The sequence below is a fragment of the Dichomitus squalens genome, assembly GCF_000275845.1.
Source record: "Dichomitus squalens LYAD-421 SS1 unplaced genomic scaffold DICSQscaffold_4, whole genome shotgun sequence".
Lineage (NCBI taxonomy): Eukaryota > Fungi > Basidiomycota > Agaricomycetes > Polyporales > Polyporaceae > Dichomitus > Dichomitus squalens.
The window spans coordinates 160,195-186,621 of NW_006766886.1; the positions used below are offsets into that span (position 1 = coordinate 160,195).

The 26,427-nt window shown below is 56.1% G+C and overlaps 10 protein-coding genes across 10 annotated transcripts; 6 read left to right on the top strand and 4 right to left on the bottom strand.

Annotated features, from left to right (window-relative positions):
- Positions 1–804: 804 nt before the first annotated feature.
- On the top strand, positions 805–3,364 carry DICSQDRAFT_99652 (subtilisin-like protein). The gene is made up of 4 exons (XM_007362237.1): positions 805–819; positions 885–1,777; positions 1,837–1,951; positions 2,008–3,364. Exons 2-4 carry the CDS (start codon positions 1,130–1,132, stop codon positions 3,159–3,161), a joined length of 1,917 nt encoding a protein of 638 aa, XP_007362299.1. The 5' UTR covers positions 805–819; positions 885–1,129; the 3' UTR covers positions 3,162–3,364.
- Positions 3,365–3,991: 627 nt separating this feature from the next.
- Positions 3,992–4,423, bottom strand: DICSQDRAFT_166668 (uncharacterized protein; the record flags this gene model as incomplete). The annotated part of the gene is made up of 1 exon (XM_007362238.1): positions 3,992–4,423. One exon carries the CDS (start codon positions 4,421–4,423, stop codon positions 3,992–3,994), a length of 432 nt encoding a protein of 143 aa, XP_007362300.1.
- A 599-nt stretch (positions 4,424–5,022) lies between these two features.
- Positions 5,023–6,489, bottom strand: DICSQDRAFT_124753 (PLC-like phosphodiesterase; the record flags this gene model as incomplete). The annotated part of the gene is made up of 2 exons (XM_007362239.1): positions 5,023–6,203; positions 6,267–6,489. 2 exons carry the CDS (start codon positions 6,487–6,489, stop codon positions 5,023–5,025), a joined length of 1,404 nt encoding a protein of 467 aa, XP_007362301.1.
- A 1,468-nt stretch (positions 6,490–7,957) lies between these two features.
- DICSQDRAFT_178166 (class I glutamine amidotransferase-like protein) lies at positions 7,958–9,632 on the top strand. The gene is made up of 9 exons (XM_007362240.1): positions 7,958–8,235; positions 8,295–8,414; positions 8,497–8,534; positions 8,592–8,665; positions 8,760–8,833; positions 8,890–8,934; positions 8,988–9,082; positions 9,142–9,305; positions 9,369–9,632. Exons 1-9 carry the CDS (start codon positions 8,025–8,027, stop codon positions 9,481–9,483), a joined length of 936 nt encoding a protein of 311 aa, XP_007362302.1. The 5' UTR covers positions 7,958–8,024; the 3' UTR covers positions 9,484–9,632.
- A 177-nt stretch (positions 9,633–9,809) lies between these two features.
- Positions 9,810–11,521, top strand: DICSQDRAFT_133274 (ketol-acid reductoisomerase). Its single transcript, XM_007362241.1, has 5 exons — positions 9,810–9,959; positions 10,016–10,672; positions 10,727–10,863; positions 10,932–11,158; positions 11,211–11,521. The coding sequence occupies exons 1-5, from the start codon at positions 9,816–9,818 to the stop codon at positions 11,249–11,251; spliced, it is 1,206 nt and encodes a 401-aa protein (XP_007362303.1). The 5' UTR covers positions 9,810–9,815; the 3' UTR covers positions 11,252–11,521.
- A 259-nt stretch (positions 11,522–11,780) lies between these two features.
- DICSQDRAFT_178168 (MFS general substrate transporter) lies at positions 11,781–13,750 on the top strand (the record flags this gene model as incomplete). The annotated part of the gene is made up of 6 exons (XM_007362242.1): positions 11,781–12,062; positions 12,126–12,421; positions 12,476–12,632; positions 12,684–13,299; positions 13,356–13,600; positions 13,662–13,750. 5 exons carry the CDS (start codon positions 11,781–11,783, stop codon positions 13,541–13,543), a joined length of 1,539 nt encoding a protein of 512 aa, XP_007362304.1. The 3' UTR covers positions 13,544–13,600; positions 13,662–13,750.
- An 812-nt stretch (positions 13,751–14,562) lies between these two features.
- On the top strand, positions 14,563–17,141 carry DICSQDRAFT_178169 (uncharacterized protein; the record flags this gene model as incomplete). The annotated part of the gene is made up of 20 exons (XM_007362243.1): positions 14,563–14,657; positions 14,722–14,934; positions 15,013–15,091; positions 15,149–15,170; positions 15,225–15,255; positions 15,305–15,352; positions 15,405–15,410; positions 15,473–15,549; positions 15,660–15,737; positions 15,797–15,858; positions 15,911–15,926; positions 15,977–16,014; positions 16,073–16,088; positions 16,145–16,173; positions 16,242–16,285; positions 16,352–16,436; positions 16,496–16,523; positions 16,591–16,598; positions 16,658–16,736; positions 16,790–17,141. Exons 3-20 carry the CDS (start codon positions 15,025–15,027, stop codon positions 17,139–17,141), a joined length of 1,086 nt encoding a protein of 361 aa, XP_007362305.1. The 5' UTR covers positions 14,563–14,657; positions 14,722–14,934; positions 15,013–15,024.
- Positions 17,142–19,330: 2,189 nt separating this feature from the next.
- Positions 19,331–20,747, bottom strand: DICSQDRAFT_133277 (uncharacterized protein; the record flags this gene model as incomplete). The annotated part of the gene is made up of 3 exons (XM_007362244.1): positions 20,645–20,747; positions 20,048–20,539; positions 19,331–19,983 (listed from the first exon to the last, which is right to left on the bottom strand). A coding segment is annotated over exon 3 (431 nt), but the record flags the coding sequence as incomplete, so codon positions are not given.
- A 380-nt stretch (positions 20,748–21,127) lies between these two features.
- DICSQDRAFT_99658 (uncharacterized protein) lies at positions 21,128–23,971 on the top strand. The gene is made up of 5 exons (XM_007362245.1): positions 21,128–21,407; positions 21,453–21,510; positions 21,595–21,655; positions 21,879–22,514; positions 22,619–23,971. Exons 3-5 carry the CDS (start codon positions 21,639–21,641, stop codon positions 23,634–23,636), a joined length of 1,671 nt encoding a protein of 556 aa, XP_007362307.1. The 5' UTR covers positions 21,128–21,407; positions 21,453–21,510; positions 21,595–21,638; the 3' UTR covers positions 23,637–23,971.
- A 466-nt stretch (positions 23,972–24,437) lies between these two features.
- On the bottom strand, positions 24,438–26,234 carry DICSQDRAFT_159660 (uncharacterized protein). The gene has a single exon (XM_007362246.1). The coding sequence runs from the start codon at positions 25,940–25,942 to the stop codon at positions 24,725–24,727; it is 1,218 nt and encodes a 405-aa protein (XP_007362308.1). The 5' UTR covers positions 25,943–26,234; the 3' UTR covers positions 24,438–24,724.
- Positions 26,235–26,427: the final 193 nt, after the last annotated feature.

The window sequence follows — 26,427 nt, forward strand, 5'->3', positions numbered from 1 at the left end:
GCCTACTCGGACACCTGAACTACCGCTCTAGGAACTATGGACGGCGACGCAAGGCAGGCTAGTTTGGAGCCTGGGCCGCGGAGAGCATACCGAATCTGAGTACTGTCCAGTAGATTGTTGCTTGCGCAACGGACTTGCCGTTTCTCCATCATAGTCCCTGACTTGACCCCTTGAATTAAATGATCCAGTCCGTTGACGGTTGTCCAAGCATGTGACTACCACATAAGTGTGAACTCTTTGGCCAGTGCTCAGGGCGTTTTCTCTCCGCCTACACCGCCTTCGAGATCCTAGACACTGAGCTGATCCCTTCCAACGATCATTGTCCGGACAGATGCGATGGCCAGGGGGAAGCCACTATCAATGTTCACTGTTATCGGGTTGCTGGCGAGCGTAACTCGTAACCTTTACAGCTCCACATCTTAGTCTCCCAAGGTATGCATATACAATCAATCCCATGCGACATTGAAGGTCATGTGCTGGAGTCCAGTAGTATCCGAGGCTGAACATTTGTGCGGGTGAGTCGCTCGTCTGAGGCATGGCGCCGTGGGGTTGACAGTACTTGGTTTATCTAAACACTCCGGGCAAAGGCGTGAAGTCGGATATAGTCGTGTATTCGTCTGATGTATGGCGTCGCCAGCTCCGGACGCCCAACTGGTGGTGACATCACCATGTGGACGAGTCTTTCTTCCGTATTGAGCCGAGGAGCCCCATCTACCTTCCTACACTCGACATATTTGTGCCCATAACACTCGATGGACGCGCTTTCTCTTGAAACAACGCAGTTGCTCGTGAGCGTTATGCAGGCCGTGGTGCGCAGCTGTAAGTATATATGTCCAGGCCCACATTCCAACAGGCGCCGGTTCAACTGCTAACGCCATCACAAGTAGGACAGCGTTGTTGATGGATGCGCATGGCGACGTTCCATTCGACCTGGATGCACTCTTTCCGTTTCCCGCTGCGACGCTGGACTCACCAGAGAGTACGATAACGGTGCCTGTATCTCTGATGCGCCGCAAGAGCATATAACACGACCGACGAGCGGGCCAGGGAACCAACAACGTATTGCGACCAGGCCCTCTCTCCTCCTCCCCTCTCCCTCCGCGGTTCACGGTCCCCCGGTCTCCCCAGCATGCTGCTCACGTCGCGCCTGCTTGTGGCCATCACGTTTGCGCTCGCGGCCGCTGCAGCCGGTCCCCAGCTCTCGCCCCGCGTCCTCCATGAGTCTCGCAGCTTCGTCCCCAACGGCTGGACGCCCGTTCGTCGCGCGGGAGGTCACCAGCGCATCCCCCTCAAGATCGGCCTGGTCCAGCCCAACCTCGCGTCTATCGAGGAGTACCTAATGGATGTCTCTCACCCGGATTCGCCCAACTACGGCAACCACTGGACCCCTGCGAAAGTCGCGGAGACCTTCCGCCCGACCCCGGAGTCTGTTGACACCGTCCGCGCATGGCTCCATAAGAGCGGCATCGAGCCCCATCGCGTCAAGCTCACAGGCGGTTGGCTCACGGCAAACGTGACGATCGCTGAGGCGGAGGAACTGCTCGGTACGGAGTACTACGTGTACGAGCACGAGACCGGCGTGTCGCACATCGGCTGCGACAAAAAGTACCACCTGCCTGAGCATGTCTCGAAGCACGTCGACCTCATCACGCCCACGATCCACTTCGATGCGAAGATCAAACGCGAGGCACCCGGCACGCTAGAGAAGCGCAAGGTGCATAACATTGGCGCGCCCGGCTTTGGTCCCGTAAACCCCAAGACCACCGGTACGATCAAGGTGCGTCTGTTCAAGCTATGATAAGCGGTTCGGCGTGGATCTTGACCGAGGTGATACAGAGTTTGGAGGACGAGCTTGAGAATTGCGACACGCACATCACGCCCAACTGCCTTCGCGCGCTTTACGACTTCGTTCATGTTCCTCTTGCCACCAATAAGAATTCTATCGGAATCGGTGAGTGCTCATTGGCAGGTGTCCTCGCCGCTGAAGGCTAATACCCATATCCACAGTGGAGTACACGCCCCAGGCTTACGTTCCGTCTGACCTGGACTTGTTCTTCAAGAACTTCTCGTCTTCGCAAATTGGCCAGCGTCCTGTTCTGAACAGCATTGATGGTGGTACCATCGATGTTGATGGCTCCGGTTTCGACTACAACGGCGAGTCTAACCTCGACCTTCAGTATGCCATGGCCCTCGTCGGCAAGCAGCAAAAAGTCAGTCTCTACCAGGTCGGCGACACTGTCGAAGGTGCCTCTTTCAACAATCTCCTCAATGCTCTCGACGGCTCCTACTGCACCTTCGAGGGTGGCGACGACCCTTCTCAGGACGGCATCTATCCCGACCCTGAGGGTGGTTACCAGGGCAAGGAAGCCTGCGGCACTGTTACCCCGGCTAAGGTCATCTCGACGTCCTACTCGTACGACGAATACGAACTCACCCCTGCGTACATGGAGCGTCAGTGCGCCGAGTACGCCAAGCTAGGTCTCTTGGGCACCACCGTTCTCTACTCGTCTGGCGACTATGGTGTCGCTGGATATAACAACACCTGTCTACTTCCCGATGGCACCGTGTCCCATGAGGGGAAAACCTTCACTCCATCATTCCCCGGCACCTGCCCGTATGTCACCAGCGTCGGCGCGACGCAGGTCAACCCCGGCGCCAGGGTAACTGACCCCGAGAGCGCGTGCGCGCAGGTCATCTACTCGGGCGGTGGCTTCTCGAACGTCTTCCCCAGACCTGCCTACCAGAAGGCCGCAGTGAAGAACTTCCTGACCAAGTACCCGCCCCCATACTCGTCCGACATCTACAACACCACCGGCTCGCGCGCATACCCCGACCTCTCCGCCAACGGCGCCAACTACGTCGTTGCCGTCCAGGGCGACTTCTACCTCGTCTACGGCACGTCCGCCTCGTCGCCCGTCATGGCCGCGATCCTCTCCGCCATCAACGATGCCCGTCTGGCGGTCGGCAAGAAGTCGATCGGGTTCATCAACCCCACGATCTACTCGCCGACCTTCCAGCACGCGTTCAACGACATCACGGACGGAACGAACCCCGGCTGCGGCACCGTCGGCTTCTCCGCACAGCCCGGCTGGGACCCCGTCACCGGCGTTGGCACGCCCAACTTCCCCAAGTTGCTCGCTCTCTGGCTCCTCCTCCCTTGAGAGACCGCCCTCAATCCGTAACACACTGCTACCGCGGAGAGACTCTAGCCGGAAGCTGACGACCCCTGCCCTACTTGCCGCTCTTTACCACGTACAATGGGTCGAGACTTGTTGTGCTGACATTGCACTGTATACCTGCACTTAGTTACGTGTGCATATGATCCCTCGTTGACTTTGTCGTTCGTTCCTACGGTCATTTGCAGAAAATACACCTCGTCACTTCAATCTTGCATACTGTGCATGCGCTGACGCCGTAGTGCAGGGACCTGGAAAGCCGCTTATGGGGCCGACAGTAAGCACAACGGTGGCTAACGTCGCCCGATGCGTCGACGTATTGCCCACCGACATGTCCAGGCCTGGAGGCAGATTTAATCCCTCGTACGGAGCGCCGCAGCTACGAACGATCCACGCCTCAGCAACAGAACCGAGCCACGGATCAAGGACCAAATAACAGCTAGGAAAATAGCATCCTCAAGCTGACGAAACGAAGTCTGCAGACTGTGCTGTCAAAACCCGGAGGGAAAGGAGCCGGAACCCGCAAACGAAGCTGAAGTCAGGAGGAACGAAACCAGAATCAATGAAACGCAATGGGGAGTCACAGTCCATGAGCTCAACGCCCGAGGTCTAAGTCCGATAGGGCCGGAAAGTTTTGCTGCCTGCTTGTAGTGAGTTTCTTGAGAACGTGGACGGGTGGTATACCTGACGGAGTGAAACGGAAGGATAACTCTGCGGACTCAGAATCGGGAGCCACCCGATTGAATCATCCTCGTCCGCATCGCCTGAGTTATCCAACCCGTCCACGTCGTCGTTTTCCAAGTCTTGTGCCTTGCTTAAGTCCTTCTCATGACCTTACCCCAGATGGCGGTCAGCCGCTTCACAAAAGCTCCGCCAAAACTCTTGGAGGCGACCTGGCCATGATCAGAGCGGGGCCCGTCGTCGGGCCCCGTCTTGTACAAGCCTTTACGAGATACGAGCTTGAGGTCGAATGCGCTTTGAAGACGATCGGAGCCTTCGGGAATCCAGTCACCGAACTGAAATCCTAGACCCACGATCGCAGGCTCGACAGTCCTAGGACGAGAGCAGACCTCATCATAGCGGCCAGCCGCCTCCGGGGGAGAGAGGAGCTCCGGCGGACCGAAGGCAGCGTCGGAGAGGAGAGGAGGTCGCCTGACTAGAGGGACAGAGGGGCGAGCAGAGGGTGAGTAGGACGAGACCAGCGCCCAGCGCCGGGTGTTGTATGAGAGCATAGAGGGAGTCGACATGGCGAGGATAGATGGGGGGTCACTGCACAGCAGTGGGGGGAGGCAAGGTAGGTGAGGTAGGCAGGAAGACTCTGATCGGGCTAGATAAAAGGGTTCGAGGTGTCATTGAGAAGAGGACTGAGTACTGAGTGTTCACCCGTGGATTTCCGAGGACGAACGAGCTCTGCAGCTACGGTCAGCCCAGCGGTGCGGGGATAAATCGCGAGATCGCATGAACCGTAGCCTTGTTCTGAATAGTCCTCAAATCCCGACGGCCGTAGAACCTCATCGCGGCGTGGTATGAGCTTCGGCGTCGTGAGGTCCTTGTGCTTAGTACGCTGAAAGCATGAAAGCATGCCAGTACTGCCATATCTGAACTCAAATAAACCTTTCGATAATAATGGTGGGTGACATACGGCAGTTCAAGTTTCCGATCTCCTGCGGACGCTGAAGGTCTCCTCGAAATTTTTGTTCTGCCCTGCTTATATTGAAAGGCTGCTCTTTGAGGACTCACTGACAGTGGACGCTATGTGGGGAAGTGTAACAGAATGCAACAGCACGACGCAAACTAACGCTACCGGTACAATGTATACAATTAGCAGACCTCTTTCGAGTTCATTTTACCACTGGCTGTGGCTCGACTGGGACTCCGCGAAACGCTCCCAGAATGTCTTGAAATCCAGGTATCTGTCCTCATCCACTTCGTACTCCTCTGTATCCTTGCCATTAAATTCGCGATACCGCACCTTGCACTTCTTCCTGTGGCCGACCTTCGGATCGCCGCCGAGGTTGTCGTTGTTGATCCGCACCCCGCCGCGTTCCACCAACGCGCGGTAGAAGCGGTAGTACACTCCCTGATTCTTCACGTCCGACCCGCCATACTCGATCGACTTGATGTCCTGCTCGAGGTGCAGCGAGCTGTGCTCCTTTGCGTAGCGACCCTTCGCCCAGCCGTCCTGCCAGTAGAAGATGGCGCACGACTTCTTGAGGCCGAGCCACGGGTCGCTGCCGAGATTCTCATTTGAGATGGGGAACCCGCGCGGAGCGTCAATACACTCCTGGAGCCTCTGGTGTGCCCCGGGGTCGACGATGAGCCGCGCGCCGTACACGATGACCTTGTTCCGCAGTCCGTGCGCGATGTTGTAGCGTTGGAAGCTGATCGCGAGGCTCAGCGTGAGTAGGTCGTCGTCCAGGACGTTGTCAATCGTCAACACGGACGGGTACGCGCTGCCCGCGACGTTCTGCAGTGCGAGAGGGAACTCCGCGCGCTGGTGCGACTCGGTGAGCTTGAGCACGCTATAGTTGTTCGCGCCCGGGCCGAAGACTTGGAATGGGTTCAGCGTCGAGAGCACAGCAGCCATGTCGTCCTGCGCGAGTGTGATGTAGTGGTTGTATACGGAGTAGCGGCTGGAGTGGTAGAACCCGCGGCGGTGGAGTTCGCCGCGATCAAAGCCGTCATCAAACAAGAGGACCACGGCCGCTTCTCCATGCCCGATGAAGTCGGTGAGAGGAAGATCGTGAAGCACAACGTGCTCAGGGTCTGCAGTCGTGCTGAAGACATGCTTGATCGCCGTGAATTTGTCGAGCAGATCGCGACGATGGTCGACAGTGAGGTCGAGCCCTTTACCCTTCGTCTCTAAGAGGAGATGGGTGACGTGGCTGACATCGAGGATGATCAACTCGGAGTGGTCCTTGGTGAAGTTGTTGATATCGTTGATAACCTCGTCGATAGAGGCACCGCAACCACCCTGCCAGTCAAGGACACCTCCGAGCGGACTGAAGTGACCTGTCCGCCAGGTGCCTGAAAAGTAAAGCCAGTCAGCACACAAGGTATTCGCGTCAGACGGAAGGCAGGCCAACCAACCTGCATCGCCTGGGCTATCCTTTATGAGGAACGGTCGAATGTCAAACCAGCGCACGCCATGCTCGAGTTGCTGGTAGATGGACAACGTTTGCGTGATCACATTGCTGCGCGTGCCCCCCGGAGCGGTCGATCGCTCGAGCTTGTAAGTGCCGGCGTCATGGGAGCCAGGCAGGCAGATTTGGCCTACAGGGTACGCGCCGAAGGTGGAGAGGTGCTCAGACATCCATCGGCGCACGTGGTCGGGAGCCCTGTACAAGTAAAGTGAGCGGAGTGAGAGAAAGATTCTGCACAGCGAGCGTACATTTCGAGTTATGTTGGAAGCTTGGATTTTGAAGTGGTGCAGGAGTAGTGGTACAGAACGCTGCCGTTGTCTGCGCCCCCTTTATACCGGCCTGGTCTATGCTAGAATTCATCGGCAAGCGGTATGCTAGAGTCGCTCAGTACGAAGGGACTGATTAAGGGGTGGAAAGTCAAGAGACTCGGAGGGGGAACATGCCGGTGACACAGGTACGCCGTCTGACTTCATTTCGAATGCCCAATTCATCACAAAGGCCGCCAACACGGTGCCTTGTAGGTACAGTGTCAGAAATGAGTCTCATGAAGTTTCACGAGTCGGGTGAGTGGGAGCCGGAAAGCACATAGCACAACTTTGTATGAACGGTTGTCAGGCGCGAAGTTTGGCAATTGCGTGGGATTGCAATAGGCACTGCCTCTAGGCGCTCCAAGACTTGCCCACTCCCGGCGGGACTAGTGCGACCATCCGACCAGCGTATGCCAGTAAACGAAATAAAGATGGACGTTCCTTTGTGGACATGAAGACGCGGGGCACGCCACAGGTACTGCACTCGGTGAGTAGTTGCCCCGGTTGACGGCGATTCGAAGAGGCCAGGCACGCAAGCCCGGTGAGTAGGGACTTGCAGTGATGCTGTAGCCTACCCACTGGTTCCTGTCGCCAGTACCGAGTAGTCTGTGGCTGACCATGGGGAGTATAAGCTTCACTGATCCCCTACGAGACAGAGTGCTAGACATAACTTTGCCATTGTTAGACGGGGCCGCATACGCATCCATGATGGAATGCATTCAAGTTGCACGAGGCTGGGGGTCCTCCCAGTGAACCTGAGAGGTATGTGCAGCGTTGCTATTTCAGCGTTCCTTTCCTCTGCGAGCTCCTTCCTCATGTTAACCTCCGTCCGGAGGGTGAGCCAGACAGAGTGGTCACAAGAATGGGCCGCGCCTATAACTTCCGCGGCTAGAAACCGGGCCTTCTGTATATCGAGCACCATCCCCCGATCAGAATACGTATCCTCCCATTGGTTCGCTACTTGCCTTACGAGTTCCTCTGTCCCATAGTCTCCAATTCCTACCATAGCACATGTTTGCCGTACCAGCGAGTCTTCCGGAGCCCGAGATAGGCTCTCGGTTCTCAAGTGTACGTAGCACCGATCATCGAAACGGGCCTCAAAGAGAAGCGCTAGCATACAGTGGAGAGACATGGCCGTACTGAACGCCTGAAGCTAAGTGAAGGGTGTGGGGAAATTGAACTATATCAACCGGCGGCAACTACGGGTAAGTCTGAACGCCGCGCTCGCCAATGCTCCGCAGCTTGTGAACGCGGGTCATGCATCGTGCATCATAGCTAGGCCACCTGCATCTCACAGTTTCTTGTCTTCTTTCGTCTGCGTGTCGGACATGCCATCTACACCCTCCCTACATACTGTGCTCCTCTCATCACTTGTCTTCCTGGCAGCACAACCTATCATGGCACAACAGACTAATGCCGCACGCGTCCTCATCTATTCGGCGACGGCGGACTTCCGGCACGATTCGATTCCCACCGCCGTGGACGCACTTGTACAGCATGGACCGGGCACTAATATCTCATTCGACCACACAGAAGATAAGACGTGGTTCACAGACGATACCCTGGCACAGTATGACGCTGTCCTATTCTTGATGAACACCGGTGAAGGTGAGTATCGAGCCTTGCCACGAACAAGTTGTGAAGTGGCTGACGTTCAGCTCGGACAGTATTGGACGACTCTGGAAAGACTGCACTGCGCAAATACCTGGACTTCGGCGGCAACTTCGTTGCTATACATGCGGCATCGGATGCACTGCGGAATACCACATGGTACCAAAATGAAGTCGGTGCGTACCACATAGCTATCTTCCGGCATCACATGCAACAAGAATCGAGACCTCGTACTTGAATCCTTCGGGACCTCACCAGGTGCTGCGTTCGACTATCATCCCGCTTTGACCAATGCCGTGAGTGCAACAAGCTAACTGTCACTTGGTTTGAAGCATCGTTGAAGCGTATTATAGACAGTCGATGTCATTGGCCCCCCTCATCCTAGTACCGCAGGTCTCCCACAGGAATGGTCTGTGCAAGACGAAATGTAAGAGCTCCTATCCCATGTTAACCAACCCGTTCGCTGCTTTCGCGTGATACAGGGGAGACACCAAACGGCTGACTTCTTCTCGATTATGCAGGTACAATTTCAAGTCAGATCCTCGAGCCATCGGAGCTGTAGTTATCCTATCTACGAACGAATCCAGTTACACAGGTCAATTCGATGGCAGATCATTTACATTGACCTTGACGGCTAAATCACAATGCTAGACCCCGGACCGCGCAAATTCGACCAAGGCACCCCTCATCCTACCGGTAAGTGTAATAGGGGATCGCGTGCATACATAGTAGCAAACCGAGCATCGCAGCTTGGTTCCAAGAACACGGCGCAGGTATCGATGCAAACGGTACCGCTGGTCGTAGCTTTTACACAAGCCTTGGGCACATGAACGAGACATGGCAGGCTCGTCATCGATTTTAGCTTCTGCACCCGCTGAACCCCTGACAGGCTCCTTCGATTAGGACTCGTTGTTCATGGGACATGTTATGGGTGGTATCACTTGGACGCTGCAATCCAACACTACTCGTGCGTTCAACGCGACCGCGAAAGTCGGAAATGGGCCTTCAGGCTCCAACAGTACTTCCACTGCGTCTGGCTCGACCACTGGGACGTCCTCTCATACCAGGTATGTTATTGCGAGAAAACCTGTCTATATACCGCCCACCGCTTACCGCTCGATGAGCGATAGTCCTAGTTCGACGGATGCAAGCCCGAATTCGGGTGCCTCACTTGCAACACCAGCCGGGATCTCTCTCCTGGGTTTGGGAATCTTCGTCTCGTATCTTTGGACGATGTTGATTTAGCCCGAGTATTGCATGTAATGCACGTCACGCAACTTGGAAGCCGTGGACGTGGCATTGGACATTTGAATTGTGGATGCACCCCGAGAAGCCCTGCCGACTTGCTGCAGGAAATGTTTAAATGGAGACATTGACCAAAAGTGCAACGCAATACCATACGTTATCCAGCCATCCTCACTATGCATCAACTACGTGTGCTCAGGCGAATAGTGGTAATAAGCAAAGGGTATATATATTATGGGCGCTCTGGATACCCGAGTCAAGAATGGCGTGAGCGCTAAATTTTCAGACCTATAAGCACCGAGTCACTCTCGCGTACTGTTTCCCCTACCACCATGTCCTCCTTTGCCCTCCGTGCTGCTGCTCGTGCCGCTTCCCGTCGTGCGCCCCGCGCCGCGCTTCAGGCGACCAAGGCGTCGTACTCTGTCCTCTCCCGTAATGCCGCCGCACGTTCTGCGGCGCCCTGTCCTGCTGTCATGGTACGTACGTTTTACCCTGTTCATTTTCGCCCATCCAATACCCTATCCCGCACTAGGCAACGCGCGGCGTGAAGACTCTCAATTTTGCTGGCACGGATGAGGTCGTCTACGAGCGCAGCGACTGGCCCCTCGCGAAGCTCCAGGACTACTTCAAGAACGACACCCTCGCGCTCATTGGCTACGGCTCACAAGGCCACGGCCAGGGCCTCAACGCTCGCGACAACGGCCTGAACGTCATTGTCGGTGTTCGTGAGAATGGCGAGTCGTGGAAGCAGGCGATCGAGGACGGCTGGGTGCCGGGCAAGACGCTCTTCCCCATTGAGGAGGCGATCAACCGCGGGACGATCATCATGAACCTCCTTTCGGACGCCGCTCAGTCCCAGACGTGGCCCAAGATTGCACCCCTCATCACTAAGGGCAAGACCCTCTACTTCTCACACGGTTTCTCGGTCGTGTACAAGGACGACACCAAAGTCGTGCCTCCCCCCGACGTCGATGTCATCCTCGTCGCGCCCAAGGGCTCTGGCCGCACCGTCCGCACTCTTTTCAAGGAGGGTCGTGGTATCAACTCCTCTGTTGCTGTCTGGCAGGATGTGACTGGCAAGGCCAAGGAGAAGGCTGTTGCTCTTGGTGTTGGTATCGGCTCCGGCTACCTCTACGATACGACGTTTGAGAAGGAGGTGTACTCCGACCTCTACGGCGAGCGTGGTGTTGTACGTGGCATATTTCTATCCTTGATCCGGTGCCCAATTGACGTCTCTCTGCAGTTGATGGGTGCTATCCAGGGTCTTTTCTTGGCTCAGTACAAGGTTCTCCGCCAGAACGGTCACAGCCCGTCGGAAGCGTTCAACGAGACTGTCGAGGAGGCTACCCAGTCCCTCTACCCCCTCATCGGCCAGTACGGGTGAGTACCTCAACAGTCCTTAAGAGCATAATGAACCCATTATCTCGGATACTGATCGCCATATGTAGTATGGACTACATGTACAACGCGTGCTCCACGACTGCGCGCCGTGGTGCGCTGGACTGGGCGAAGGAGTTCGAGAAGGTCAATCTGCCTGTCTTCGAGCGTCTCTACGAGAGCGTGAAGAACGGTACGGAGACCCGTCGCAGCTTGGAGTTCAATGGCCGCTCGACCTACCGCGAGGACCTGGCTAAGGAGCTCAAGGAGATCGACGAACAGGAGATCTGGCGGGCTGGTGCGTCCTTTCCTTTGGTCTACTTACGCGAGTATGTGCTGATCGTCTGCAGGCAAGGTCGTCCGCTCACTCCGCCCGGACAGGCAATCATAGAAGTTTGGCTGGTTCTTTGCCGTGCCGAGCATACTTCATACCTAAAAGCACTCCTGGGGTGCACCGTTGGTTTAGTGCTGTTTTACGAGTACCTGACAATTGACGCCATGCGGACCGACCATTCCGTTCTGAGTGCGAGCAAGAAGCGCGTAGTCTGCGATCGAACGCTTGAAGGTTTACTAGTTTTCATGTTACGTCGATTCTAGGTCCTCTCGGCAGAAGGACACTGATTGTGTATACGCTCACTCTGGCTTATGTTAGCGTGATACCGCGTCGAAATTTGCATCTCAACTCGGCGGAAAATGGGTAGCGTGGGGATGGGGGCACCGTGATGCGTACGATTGCACGAAAAGTGAGTCATGCGATGCACTCCAGCACGAATCATTTGCCAATTGCGACTCTATACAGATCTTCGCATCCGGATGCGAGGCGGAGAGCGTGTGGTATTTGGGTTCTCGAAGATCGTTGAGGGACACTTGTTATATACGGGAGTGTCGCGTTGCATTTGACTTGGTCTCAGCCTTCAGACATGTGTACGAACCCGGACACGCCAGCGGATCCTTCGGCCCTTGCCATTGATGATGAGGGCGTGCACCAGCACGCGAGTCGGTCACCAGCTTCATCAGTGCAGAGACACCAAGAGGTCAAAGAGACACCGCTTCCGAAACTCCAGCTTTTTCTTCTGTTGTACCTTCAACTTGCAGAACCGATCACTTCCACCGTCATATACCCCTTCGTCAACCAGCTCGTGAGGGAGACGGGCATCACGGGCGGTGACGAGCGGAAGACAGGTTACTTCGCGGGTCTCATCGTACGTTTTTTCTCAAGACCATTTTCTCTGACCGTGCGGCGGTGTTTACGAATGGTCTCGCAGGAGTCGTCGTTCTACGCCGTCGAGGCGATCTGCGTTCTCCAATGGGGGCGCGCGTCGGATCGCATGGGGCGCAAGCCCATCCTGTTAGGCGGCCTCCCTGGATTGACGCTGTCGATGATAGGCTTCGGGCTGTCGACAAAGTACTGGGCTCTCATCCTAAGTCGTTGTGCTGAGGGCGCCCTGAATGGGAACATTGGTGTAACAAAAAGCATGATGGCGGAGATCACGGACTCAACAAATCGCGCTAGGGGTTTTGCCTATATGCCTATGATATGGGCGTTAGGTAGCACGGTTGGGTATGTTGCATCTATACTGTAGTCGGCGATTGTCGAGGCTGATGAATGTCGCAGCCCGATCATCGGCGGCGTGTTCTCAAGGCCAGCAGATGGCTGGCCACCATTCCGGCACGGCGCTTTTTGGAGAACGTACCCATACTTCCTACCGTGCATAGTCACGGCATGCATTTCGATCAGCGCATTTATGCTTGCCCTGTTCGGGCTGAAGGAGGTCGGTATCTGATTGAATCTCATTTTGTGGTCGTTGGCTCAGCTCTTGCAGACGCTCCCTCGCACCTTCCGCAACACAGGATCCGATACCGAACGAACCGCGACACTGTATCGAGATGCTCAGAGCCAACAAAGTGTCAGCGCTGCTGTCGTTTCCGAAGGGGACAACGTCATCGAAGTAGTAAGAGTCGAGCCGCTGCCCAATCTGGAGAAGAACGATCTCCCCGATACCGGGGTACTCGTCGACAAAGTTGACTCCGAAACGCCAGTCACCATACGCACCATACTCGTACCGCGTGTGCTTTGGCCGATCATCAACTATGGCTTCCTCGCTCTTACCGACCAATGCGTTGTCGTGCTCGTTCCCCTCATGTACTCAACCAGTATTCCCCTTGGCGGCCTGGGATTCACTACCTTCACTATCGGGCTCATTCAGGGTGTTGCGGGCTTCGTGGGAGGCATCGTGCAGGTCTTCAGCTTTCCTTGGATGCAAAGGAAGCTCGGCTCAAAGTGGCTGTATACCCTGTCGTATTCCATGTTTGTAGTGGTGTTCGCGCTCTTCCCACTCATCAGCTTCCTGACGAAGCGAGAGGGGAAAGTCCGTAGTACGACGTGGGTGTTGGTGGTCCTGCAATTTGTTGCATACGTGAACACGTACATGACCTGGGGTAGGTCCACTTGAGCTACGAATGTGCACGCGATGTTGACTTCACATGCCTCATAGGATGCATATTCATGTATATAAGCGATGGAGCGCCCAACCAGAGGGCACTCGGGTTGACCAATGGATTCGCTCAGACGACGGCTTCGACAGTTCGGGCTATCGCGCCCGCAGCGTCATCCTCCCTGTTTTCAGTCTCCCTGGAGCAGCATCTGCTGGAGGCTGGCTCGTCTATTGTGTATTGTGCGTAATCACAATGGCTGGAATTGTTGCCACTGGTCGCCTTCCCAAACATCAGGCCAGACAAAGTGCGTCATTCTATTGCAGATACCTCAGTCGCTAACGAATGCTGATGTAGAGGCACACTAGGAAAATGGCGCCGTTGGTACAACTCCGAGGTGTCCCTTGTTAATCGATGCTGCAGGCGACGACGCATATGTTTATGGAGAGCTGTAAATAATCACGGCAGACATTCTAAGTGCTTGTCGTTGTCCTACATCGAAGGCGTAGAAGTCGCTCTATTATGTACAATGACAGCTGACGTATGCGTACGCGATGGTGTTATCAAATTTTCGCCTCGGTCAACCTTTGTGTGGCTTCATTGCTTAGAGCTTGGACTTGACGCTCTTGGCATGCTCTAATGAGTAGCTGTGAGTGACTTCGGAGTCTGATGTAATATATGTGGTCCCGGTAGAGCCCAGCACCATGCGGGAGTTGGGCTACCGGCACAAATGTCGGAGCCGGCGCCCAGGTACTGGCGCTAATGAACAGTGATCGTCTCCTTCGCCCATGGTCACTACTACCGTATGGCTCTCATGTGCCATTTCAAGCGTACCTTGCTCGGTCGGTAGTTCAGTTGGTTGGCTATGCGCGCGTGTATCACGCTAACAGCTCAGTACGCACATCCTCGGGTTTCGCGTACTGCCCGTGAGCCGATGATCCCATCCGGACTTGAATCTAACGCGCAGCTATATCTCCTCAGGCACATCTTGCAGAGAAGTCTCTCAGTGTTTATCGAAACCATACCGTCTGAGTAGCCTCATAAAAGTATGTACATTCTTTTTGTGTTGACATGCCCACGCCAATCGACCCTGGCTGTTCTCGCTTTGCGCCGCTCGAAGGTCGGATGGAACAACTGCATTGTTGGCCCGGGGAGAGCTTTCTGTTGGAGTGTCAGAAGGGAGGGCGCGATGCGTGTACCTGTCTCTTTTCGCACAGACGGACCAAAGGGTATTCATCGGTGCCTGCTACATGGCTATGTTCGACAGGTCACAGACTTCGCTCGGCCATGTGGCTGAGAACATGTGTTTGACACAGCGCATCGGATCTATGGCGTCCGTACTGAGGTCACAGACAATCTGCTGGGTACGTCAATCCTACACGAAGTACTTTATTGATGCCCCTCTGATGGCCTATGTTCATATTTAGCCCCCCGTGTACATTGGTTACGAACGACGGCTGTGCTTGAATTGAGCGTCTCGATTCACCAGACGATCCACGAATGGCAGTGTACTTGTGATTCGGGGGACGAGCGGACGTCAGTTAAACGATTCTCACCGAAGATCGAGAATAGCTTTGTCCGACTCCGGTCTGAGTCGGCGGGCTCATTAGGGTCTCGAACTTCTCGTTAGATTCGGCTGCTGTATGTCTTCTCGCCGGGTGTATAAGGAGTGTGCTTGAACCAGTGCAACTCATCTGGCCACGCCTGCAACCTTGACAGGTAGTCCGTGCTATGGCAGACATACTTGCTGGATTGCTCTCACAGTTCTGGGAGTTGCGTGTCTCGGTATATGCCAATGGTGCGTGCGCTTCACGTCTACTCGTCGACGTTATCTGAATGATACTTATGCATGTAGTCGCTTCTCTCGCCTTGCTCGTGTATGTTGAAGCCATGAACTTCAATGCTATAAGTTGCCCACTTACACTCCTCAGATATGACTGGCAGCTGACGTTTGGAGACGAGGTGCGACTTTGCTACGAGGACCGTCAATCACGACTGAGCTCTGGACTAGGTCGATATCATGTGGATGTCTAAGGCGAAGTTCAGCAAACTACTATTCGTAAGTCAATGATTGCATGCACTCTATTCTCTTGAGTTAACATTATGGATAGCTATGGGTATGATTGTAAAACAGAGGTGTATATGCTAATCCTCTGATCGCTTCTGTTACTGTAATCAGATCCGTTACTTCGGCATAGGCACCCACACGTTCATCGTCGGTGCGATGTACTTGCTACCTGATCCTTCACCTGCGGTGAGTTTTCCCAGCTCACCCCGAGGCCCTCCGATCCCTTACAGTGTACAGTTGTGAGTTCCCTTCACACCTAATGCAGCTAGACATGGTTTGAGCTTCTTCATGATCCCAGCTGTCGTGTTGCAACAACGTTCCAGACCGCAGGGCCGAACATCATGTGGTGGTCAGTTGAGTTCGTCTTCGCGCTGCGGTACGTGTAGTCGTGCGCCCTCACGTCATCACACCCTCCTCATATCCTTAGCTGCTTAGCGTATGGATCCTCTACGAGAGGTCGCGGAAGCTGCTCTTGTTCCTTGCTATGATGTATACAGGTTTGTTCATCCGTCGGCGCATTTTATGAATGCTGATGATCCTACCTGTAAGCATCCATTGGTGCCAGGTGTGTACAGGACATCATTGAGAGCGGTCTGATCTATATACCTGCTTCAGTGCTGTCCTGTTGGTCAAAGCGTTGCTTCATGTCGATTGTGAGTTTCTTCCGGCACCGAAGTAATCCACGTGTGTCGAACTCAGTTCAAAACCCAGTGATCACGGTGCCGGGGTCAGCTCGACCATCTCGCATTTAGGTGTGAATTTGTGCTCAAAGACTGTCCACAGCGGGGTCATCTCAGGCTGCTTATCAAGTGGTTTGTGCTTGCATATGAGACAGTTCAGACTAGCCCAATGTATGCTAACAATCACCTATCCATCTCAGTCCCCATCTACATTTACAGCGCATTCGTCATTGGCATTATTACAGTACGTGTAGTATTATCTCATCCCATTGTTGCCGCTGGGTGTATTCACGAGCTACACTGTCGGCAGACATCGATGCTCTGCGTCTTGACATTGTACCAAACTATCCGATTTAGAGACGGGTTGACCAGGTCCCCGCTGATCACGTTGTTCCGTAAGTCGATTTCCACAACGTCTCTGACGTCCCAGCAGCCTAAAACCTCGGAACGTCAGTGAGGGACGGACTTGTCTACTACTTCGTGTACGAGCGGTGAATATGATGCTCTAGAGGCTTCTGTAAAGCTGACCCACCGCGCCTTCGTTCGCAGTGTGTCAGGTGAGTAGAAGCATCTTGACATGGAAACTTAGAGATCGATTCATGATTTTACATAACAGTGGTCTTCTTGCTGAACCTGTTCATGTTTCGCTTTGGTGCCGCGACATTCAAGAGCCTCTTCAGCGGCTTCCTCGAGGCGTACGTCATTCCCCCTCCTGCGCGGTGGTCTTAAGACTGACGCCGAGCACAAGCATCCCTTGTATGTTCGGCGCGCGGGTTCTCATCAACATTCTGTCCCTCGTCCAAAAACAATCCGGGGTCAGCGACACTGCTCCGCCATACTCTGAGCCGAAGTTCCGGCACACATCCACAGCAGGGTTTGATAGCGGGGCCAGTGTAACGTCTTCGGGTACGGACGCTGGCACCTCCACGAGCGGGACTGTCACGGTGGATAGCGGTCGGGAGGCAGGGACGCACCCCAGTGCGAGGAGCAGCTCGAGCGGTATGACGCTGTCTCGGGGTGCACTGTCTGCGTGTGCAATGGGAATCGAAGAGGTCCTGCGCACGTACAGCGATGATATCGAGAAGGGGTATGACTCATGATGAGATACGCTCTCTGTAACGAGTTGATGACAGATGTATGAGTGGATGACTTTCCATAAGCTATCTACGGCTCTACGGACGTCCGTAAATCTCTAAACAGACCGATTTGGGCAAGGGGCAGTGTTGCCGACACCAGATCTGAACTCCGCTGATGAAATTTAGGATACGGACGTCAAAATCTAGGAGGGGGGTCCGACCCCCCTTTCTAAATCTCTAACAGGCCGTAGACAGTCCGTAGACCTCGGCATACGGTGCCGTGACCACGAGAAAGGAAGGAGCCATCATGACAAAGCGAACTGCGTGCCAAATACAGACATGACATAAGCCACTCCAGTCACGTGCTGATGATGAGCAGAACATGCCGCTTGTTTAGCGCCCAAGATCCACAGACTGTTTCAAACCCCGCCTAGAAATCTACGGACGTCCGTAGAGCCGTAGATCCTTATGGAAAGTCGTCCAGTATGATCACAAAAGAGTGTCGTGGATGAGCTTCCGTTCTTCGTAGAGACTACAACGGCGGTTCTAACCTGAGGGGCAATCTGGCCTTGACGGTTTCAAACCTATACCTACCGCATGCAGAAAGAGAGCAGCCGAGCAGCGCGCGCAGCCACCGCTGTCACGCGCTCATCAAAATGTGATACGGGGGCGAGCGGCGAGGTCGAGGGCCCTGCCCATGACGACCGGAAGAGGGAAAAAGCAAAGCGACAACTATGTAGTATGCAAGCACATAGCATGCCTTAAGGCGAGCAGGTCTATGGCGGGAGGTAGGGAGGCGGGAGCGGGAGGCAGCAGTCATGACGGACAGGACGCGTCGTTTCACAACCTGTACGTGACTTAGCTATCTTGCGATAGGATCTGACGATCAGCAACAATGTACTGAAAGGCAGTGCGTGGCCAGGGACTATAACCTGCAGACAAGCACAAGTCACACATCGCTCGCATCCCGACAATTCCAGAAAAGTGTTCTCGTGCGTGTTCGTGTACAACAGTGCGAAGACGTTTTCAATGTTTATGGACAACTCGTTCTGCGTATCTCCCCTGTCCTGAGTCTCCATCAAGAATCTTGGCGTAGTAATCGCAGGATTGCGGAGGGTCGCCTGATACAGCCCACGAAGGATGGAATCGAGGAGCGTCCGCGACTATCGGCACGACCGTATTGCCCACCCAGCGGAGGGGGACTAGCCATGGCTTGCCCAGGGAAACTGTACCACAGACTTTCAGATACTCAATGTACTGCTCACGGGTATACGGATCGTAGGCTTACCGAGTGTTCCAAGGGAGACAAGAGGAAGAAGCAGTCGCCATCGTCTCCGTAGGCCGAAGGGGCTGACCTGACAAGGGGGAGCCACCGCCAAAGTCTGTCAGCCCCACCTGACATACAACCCCAACACTCCGTGGCCCAGAAGTGCTAGAGAAGATACGTCAGGGACCATGGAGGACGATTTTGTCGGCGACTGCGTTATTTGCCGCGAGTGGTGGGCGACTGGAAGAACTGCCTTTGAATCGTCAAGGGGGTTAGGACGAAGAACGACGAGGCGAAGGACCGATGCTTACTGAGTCGACAGCCTCAACCATCACTTATGAGATCCTCGGCACATGGACTGCCCGAAAGCGGCGATGTTCTCCACTCGGGTGCGGGGCAGGAGCAACATGCTGTCGTGGTGGACAGCGCTCCTTGCCTATAGACGGACGAGTAGTAGGCGAGGACGAGACCCAGAGAGTGCGTGGATGATGATCAAGGGACGACATCGCTGCCCGCATATGAAGTCAGGATGAGGATGATAGTTCACTGAGACGCGGAGAAGATGGTGGTTGGGGGGTGAGGAAGGGTAGCGGCGCTGTGCGGGTTCTTAAACCACTGGCAGGGCTGGCAGACCAGATGTGATGCCGGACTGACCTTCACAGAGGTTGGGTTGTCAGCCGTGTGAAGATGGTTCTAGGAGACGTCTGTTAGCGCGTGCATGGCAAGTTAAGTGGTGGTTCGAACATTACGATCTATTCCCTGGATCGCATACTCGCGATCCATGTGATCTCTCGCCACTGGCATGCAGACAGCCAATCGAATCGCTTGAACGCGCAGCCGGCTTTCCATAACACAGCGATGGCCAAGGTTACGATCTTCGGAACGAGCACAGGGACTCCGAAGCCTACTAGAGGTCAGTTCACGCATGTTGGCTGAGTTGAACGTAGTCGCATAGTCGCTGCTGCTGCTTATGGAGATTTATAAATGCACTTTGGTGAGATATATGCTTTCAAAAAAATGTACTGAGGGCCGAAGCGATATGGGGTTGCCATGTCTGCGCTGGCGAGCGGATACAAAACCTGTAGGGCCGTAACGGGGCGCTTCAGTTACCTAACTCGTCATCAATCTCTTCCAGAAATGTGGGCCAGAGCGATTTTGCGTGCATGTTTGTACGTGGATTGCTCGCCGACGCAGAAGCAGAGAGTCTGGAGCCAGAAGCTAATCCAGAGTCGCTTTTGCGAAAGCAACGCTCTGAGCGCCCGCTTCCCAAACAAATCCGAAAGTGATTCTGGAGTTGAAACGAAATTATAGTCGCTGTCAGGCTCGGCCAGAATCTCCCACTCTGACCTCCCCTAATGGATGCATCTGCATCGGGTCTCCAGATCTGAGGTGTACCACGACCTCTCTCGTTCGGGTTGATGAGACGTTGTAGCATATCGAGAGCGCCTTGAATGGCCTCCGCTTCTACTAGTATCGCCAACGTCAAGTCGGACTGGAGCAAGGCCAGTTCGATGAAGGAGGGATAAGAAGCGCCCATTCCCGCCTCGGATAGAAGTAGTTCGGCGTTTCCTCATGTGAGTGGGTCCAGCATGAGCCAATCTGTAAAGGAGGGATGTGCATCACTTTGACAACATCGCGGATGGAGGCGCAAAGAAATGCTCACAGTCAGCGTCCTCAGCTGTCGCGGTCTTCGGATCGCAGCCGAGTCAGGTTAGGAGCTTCACGGAGGCGATACTGACGCTTCGAATGTTGCTCCCGAGCTGCTGGCGGCATACGAGAGTCGATGTGTGAAATGTGACATTGGATGAGCCTTGACATCCTCTGAAACCGGTGAACACGATCCGAAAAGGTTGGGTAGTATTGAAGGGCGAAACGCCTTGACTCCGATGGCGACAGGCGAGACGAGGGGCCGGAGACGGGCTTGGCTTGGAGGACATCGCAGAAAGTACAGAGCCTGCGTCTGCTTCTGAGTTCGACTTGGGTGAAGAGAACAAGCATGCTGCAAGCGTAGAGTTGACGACAGGTGCGGGCGAAGTTGCAAATCGTGGCAGGGGCGCTGACCGATGATTGCTTCAACCACTTCCCAAGGAGGCGCGAGGGATACGGCGGAGCTGAGAGCGGCGTGTCCGCTGTGAGAGATTTCGAGACATCTTCTCTGAAACAGAGAGCAGAGGGATCACCATGTATAAAGAGAGAGCGAGAGACAGGTGGGGGAACGCATGTATTGGGTTGAGGGTAAGGTGACGATCCGTAAACATACCAATAGTTGCACATTTGCATTGACACCTAAATATATATGATGGAGCCCCCATTAGTCGAGGCCGGAGACCGGAGAATTCGTCGGGATTGCGCTGGCATCGCTGCGGCTGCAGTGGGAGTAGTAGACCAATGTCGTCGCCTCTCCCAGAGCGGCATTAATTGTGCCAGTCTGGCGCCGGCGTGTGCGGAGTTGGACGGTTGTGCGTGGAGTGATCTAATACTTACCTTGTTTGAAGTTATCTCTGGCCCCGATGATTGGCCGCCACAACGCCGGGGCCTGCAGTGCTGCGTCGGACCGGATTGGGCAGCGGGGTTCTGTGAAAGATGTCGTCACTGCCGAATAAAGTCGAAGTGGATCGCAGGTGTCTTCATGCGATGGAACTCGCACGTCTCCAGCGATTCCTCGGTGCTGCACCTTTCCACATCTGCTCGACCCTCTCCACCACTATATGACACCGACAAGAACCACCCACTTCCGGTTTCTCGACCAACTTTCCCCTCCCTGACTGCTCGACTGTTTACCTCTAGATCCCAATCTCGTGCACACTCATCTAGGCCGCGTCGCCCGACATGCAACGGTATGGCCAAGGGCGGACACGACCGTCGGCGGCGAGCTCCCTCGTCGTCTCCGTCTTCGTAGTCGCCGTCCTGCTGCTTGCGTACCTCAACGAACCGCTACTGGTATCGAGAGCGCAATCATACTCCTTCGGCTCACTCGCGGCCCAGAAGAAGAAAAAGGACAAGTTCCGTGAGTGACTTGCCTTCTCTTCCCGACGCGCGTAGGCTGGACACCCCACCCGCCAGCCTTCCCCGACTTCAACAAGTACATCCACGAGAAGACCATCCCTCCCGAGTCCCTTGGGTTAGGTACGTGGCCTTGCGGCGTTACTGCGGCTCTAACGATGGGCATCGGTCGCCCTGAAGGCTTACTCGGTCGTCCTTGCGTTGCAGGAGCACACGATGAACGTGTGATCATCATCGGCGACACACATGGGATGAACCGTTCACTACAGTGAGTATGCACGTTTGTCGGAGGCATGCAGGCGCTCCGCGAGTTTGAGTTCGCGAAGCGGATTAGCTTGCTTGTTTGGGGGCGGACGCGGAGGGCACCGGGTACCTCCGCAGTCATAACCTTCCCAGCCAAGTGTACTCCGTGAGGTACTGCATGGGGTCCAAGGGCATAGCGTACACTCATCTCCAACGATGTGACAATGCTGACTCAATGACTCTCGCAGCAACCTGCTCGCGGCGGTGGAGTACAAGCCGCACCAAGACACCGTGTTCCTAGTCGGGGACATCCTCGCCAAATCCACAGAAGCCGGCTCCCTCGCGATCCTCGACTTCCTCGTGCGACAGAACTGCTGTGCGAAGGGCGTCGGAGACGCGCCTCGGCCCTCGGGATCCCCTGCGCGTGATTCGCACGCGAAGCCGGCCCCGTGCAAGCCCGTCTACGCCGTACGGGGAAACCACGACCAGATGATCGTCCAGTGGCGTGCGTGGCGCGATTGGTTCGAGGGCCTCCAGCTCAGCTTCCCCTCCGCGCACCTCTACCCGCCCCGGCGCCGCTCAGGCTCCTTGTCCGCGCTCGCCGCGTCCCTCGCGTCTGCCACGACGACGACCGCGTCGTACGACGCCGGGCCGCCCGTGGGCACGGGGGAGCAGTTCCTCGCCCTCATCGAGGCGGAGTGGCTGCGCGACCGGGCGGACGACCCGAGCGGCGCCGGCTCGGACGCCGAGGAGTGGGTCGACGTCGCGCGGAAACGGGCCCGGGGGACGTGGCGCGCGGAGTGGTGGAGGCGCATCCCGCAGCCGGGCAAGGGCCGGACGAGCAAGGACTGGATCATGTTTGGGGACCACTACTACATCGCGAGGTACGTGGGCGCGCGCTGTCCGCGATCTACGGCGCCGGAATCGGCTTGTGTTCTGCTTCGAGGGATTTACGCTGACTTGCTCGTTGGTTGAATGGGCGTGGTAGGGATATGAAGCCGGAGCACGCGGAGCTCCTGTACTCGCTGCCGCTGGTGATCCACGTCCCTTCCGAGCACTTCTTCCTCGTACACGGCGGCCTCTTGCCCCTCGATCCGCGCAAGCCGTCCGACGATAAGCACCAGCCGCTTGCACATCCACCTTCACCGGACGATGAAGAAGAAGTTGAGGACGAAGACGATTACGATTACGAGTATCCCACGATAGACTCCGGATCGTCGCAGCACGTCTTCCCCCGCGCGGAGCCGCACGGCGAAGGCCACGACAACGGCGACGAGGTGGAGGAGCTCCGCGTCCTCCAGGAACGCTCCCTCCTCGAGGACATCCCGCACAACCGCGACCCGTGGGTGGTCCTCAATATGCGCGGCGTCAGGAAGAAGGGCAAGGTCACGCGGCGGGGCGACAAGGGCACCCCGTGGGCGAAGATCTGGAATGGCGAGATGAAGCGCTGCACCGGGTTCACCGGCTCTGCACGGGACGTCCCAGCCGCTGAGCACTCTCCCGGCGAGGACGAGGACACGGAGGGGGATGGGGGTGTGGACGGGCACGCGCTCCCGTGCTACCCCTCGACCGTCGTGTACGGTCACGCCGCCTCGCGGGACCTCGACGTCCGGCGCTGGACCGTCGGGCTGGACACTGGGTGCCTGTACGGGCGGCGCTTGACGGGGCTCGTCCTCACCCGCCCGCGCACGGACGCGGGGGGCCCGACGCGGACGTCGCCTCTCTACGTCGACGCCGATGACGACGCCGACGAGGAGGACGATGACGAAGAGGAGTCGAGCGACGAGGAGGAGGACGAGCTGGACGAGACGGCGCCGGAGGGCCACCTGCGGGACATGAACTCGCGGTTCGCGCGCGTCGCGGGCGGGTCGGCGATCGCGCGCGCGAGGCCGAGGGCCAGGCGGGCGAAGACGTGGACGCGGACAATCCGGTTCGGGGACAGGGACTCGGGGGTGGAGGCGAGGCTCGTGAGCGTCAAGTGTCCCAAGGTCGGGGACTCGAGCTGAGCGTGCGCTGGCGCGCACGCGTCTCGTGCACGTGGTGTTGTGCTGTTCGTCGTGTCGTTCTGACGCTGCATTCGGCTTGTGCTAGACGCATATAGGCGTGCTAGAGCTAGAGCTGATGGTTTAGGATACTTACTGATAATTCGCTTGGGCTTGAGGTGGTTTCCCTTGTCTGCATAGTACTGTATTTCTAGTGTCTCCTGGTCGGTGTTTTCGGTTTGCATAGTCTCTTTTTCTTCGCATTTATGAACGAGTAGGGTAGAGCTCTCTCTAATATATCGCGCCTTGCATTCTGTACCAGTACCATCTTACATACGCGGTCGTATCTACATTCAAACATTTTCCAAAGTTTTTCCTTTGATGGACTCTCGACGGGAACTGCTCGGATTTCTCGAGTGCGCTAATCATCACCCTGGAAGGCATGCACAGCTAGCAGCCTGACCTGGAAAATCGTATCTGCGTGCCTGCACATGTGCCTCGCGAATTTCGGTGGAGCAGGACTGTCGAAATCATGACATACGGTTGGTTGGCATGCTCATCCACATCTCGTCACGATAATCATCCGCGCAATGGCACTGTCTTGGGTCGCCGGCTACAGGACATTATTCCGGACGAATTCAAGACTTAAATGGACTTGTACAGTAGCCGCATACATCAGAGCGTATGTACGTCAGTACGGCCTCTCGCTTACGGTACTCTGTATGTCGGGTCTGGTGATAGTAGGTAACGACGTCACATGGTCACTGCACAGACTCGGGTCATCAATGCATCAAGGACTACCGCATGTGTGAAGACATCTATAGCGCGAATATGTTACAATAGATATATGTGCACGAACAGGCAGCGGAGTTAAATACTAGCGATACATACATACGAGATACACGATCGAAGACGAACGAGCGACGATAGCAAGGAGCGACAACAATGCGAAAACGATGGACGGGCGAGAAAAGACAGGGCGGAGACGAGCAAGCGATAGCAAATATGTACATAAATTACATCCATTCCGTCCCAGATACGACGACCAGCGGTGCCTACTGATGAGACACAAGATTCTCAACGTTCCGTCGACAGAACACATCCAGCCCACGCTAATCCTTCTTGACGAACGTCAGCATCTTCTCGAGCCCCTTCGCCGCAAACGCGGCTACGACCGCGCTCTCCATCTCCGCAAAGTCGAAGCTCGGCAGCCCGCGATACGGGAAGCTCGCCCCGCTCGCGACGCCGTCCTCGCTCTTCTCCTTCGCGCACACCACTACGCGCTCCAGGGGGGTCGCGCGCGCCACGCTCGCCGTTGTGGCCGCCATGCGCGGCCAGAGCTCGCCCAGCGCGCTGTCGTACTCCCCGCACTTGACAGCGAACGTGAGCGTGCGCAGCGCGGGCACAGGCAGGTGCACGAGCAGCAGCAGCGTGAAGGGCACGACCGCGATCCGGCCCGTCTGGATCTCGAGCGTGACGGTCGTTAGCGCGGCGAGCGGGCTGAACGCGTTCTGCGCCCAGCTGGAGCTCGCGCTTGGGAAGTCGTCTGACATGGCCCCGTTGTCCCCAAAGCCGACCTTGAGGGTACGGAGCGTCGGGGCGAGCGCTCCAAGGACGTTGCGGAGTACGCAGATGCTCGACCATGGTACCCGCGAGCAAGAGAAGGTGTGGATCGCAGTGTGTAGGTTCTGCGCGACGAGCCACTGGAGTACTTTGAAGTTATCGCAACAACTCGTCATGTCGACAACCTCAATGCGCGGGAGGATCACGCCCTCGGGGAAAGCGGCGATCGGGCGCGGGCCGGTCTCCCACTCTTGTGTGAACGCGATGCTGAGGCGCTTGAGGTCGGGGAAGGAGGCAAAGAGCTCTACGAAGACGTCGAAAGACGTGAGCGCGCAGGCCCAGAGGGTGAGGTGGGAGATGCCGGAGAGACGGCCGAAGAAGCGGCGGACAAGCTCGGCGTCGATGGTGATGAGGGCGAGCTCGAGCTTGGTGAGGTTGCTGAGCTGGGGAGGGAAGGACGGGGGGATAGAACGGAGCCAGGCGTCGAGGGTCGCACCATGTAGACGGTCCATGGAAAAGATGCCAAACGCGCCTTCGATTTCCAACGTTGCGACGTGCAATCCGAGGGCCGGATTAGACTGGAGGAGACGGGTGAAGGCGTAGCAATTGGACCAGTCGATATAGATGGAACGGAAGAGGTGATGCTGGACGCGAGGCAGCCATTGGCGCGATGCGAGGGCACACCTTCGCAGGGTGGGTTTGTCGTCAGAAAGGCAGTCAAGGACGCAGTCGTACAGCTCCGGGGGCAGGTCTGGTAGTGATGTCATGCTGACGGGACCTGCAAGGATTCACGGTGAGCCGGCAGAGCACGGAGACGGCGGGTGAACTAGCGAACAGCTGTGCGACAGAGAGAGCAGAGCTGAGCATTGGGATATCTTTATAGCGACTAGCCCGACTGCCAGCTCAGGCGGACGCCAGACTCCTTCGCGACGTTACGCTGTCGCCTTTGCCGTCACAAGACCTTCGAGACGCCAGACCGAGCTTGCTCACCTTAGCGCGGAGTGTGTGATGTGCCCTCGACACCAGAGGTCTGCGAGGAGCGGCCAGCAAGCAAACAAGGATCGTCGTGGGAGGTGGTAGAAGAGAAAGATGAGGAAGCGATGAGAGACGAGGCATGCATATAAGTTCTCGGCACACAGCCTGCTCAGCCAACGGCTTCTCCGATGTCTGGCTGAGCGCTAGGACTCCGGCGGATACCGCATCTCGTCACGCCCTCTCCGTGACGTCACACTCTCTTTGATGGCCCGGATGG

Bases quoted from the DNA above. Each gene is read 5' to 3' on its own strand.
- DICSQDRAFT_99652 (XM_007362237.1), top strand. From the start codon at position 1,130: ATGCTGCTCACGTCGCGCCTGCTTGTGGCCATCACGTTTGCGCTCGCG. The intron at 1,778-1,836 runs GTGCGTCTGTTC...GAGGTGATACAG, and splicing joins AGACCACCGGTACGATCAAG to AGTTTGGAGGACGAGCTTGA. The intron at 1,952-2,007 runs GTGAGTGCTCAT...CCATATCCACAG, and splicing joins TAAGAATTCTATCGGAATCG to TGGAGTACACGCCCCAGGCT.
- DICSQDRAFT_178166 (XM_007362240.1), top strand. From the start codon at position 8,025: ATGGCACAACAGACTAATGCCGCACGCGTCCTCATCTATTCGGCGACG. The intron at 8,236-8,294 runs GTGAGTATCGAG...CAGCTCGGACAG, and splicing joins CTTGATGAACACCGGTGAAG to TATTGGACGACTCTGGAAAG. The intron at 8,935-8,987 runs GTAAGTGTAATA...CGAGCATCGCAG, and splicing joins AGGCACCCCTCATCCTACCG to CTTGGTTCCAAGAACACGGC.
- DICSQDRAFT_133274 (XM_007362241.1), top strand. From the start codon at position 9,816: ATGTCCTCCTTTGCCCTCCGTGCTGCTGCTCGTGCCGCTTCCCGTCGT. The intron at 9,960-10,015 runs GTACGTACGTTT...ATCCCGCACTAG, and splicing joins CGCCCTGTCCTGCTGTCATG to GCAACGCGCGGCGTGAAGAC. The intron at 11,159-11,210 runs GTGCGTCCTTTC...GATCGTCTGCAG, and splicing joins ACAGGAGATCTGGCGGGCTG to GCAAGGTCGTCCGCTCACTC.
- DICSQDRAFT_99658 (XM_007362245.1), top strand. The intron at 22,515-22,618 runs GTACGTGGGCGC...TGGGCGTGGTAG, and splicing joins GACCACTACTACATCGCGAG to GGATATGAAGCCGGAGCACG.
- DICSQDRAFT_159660 (XM_007362246.1), bottom strand. From the start codon at position 25,942: ATGACATCACTACCAGACCTGCCCCCGGAGCTGTACGACTGCGTCCTT.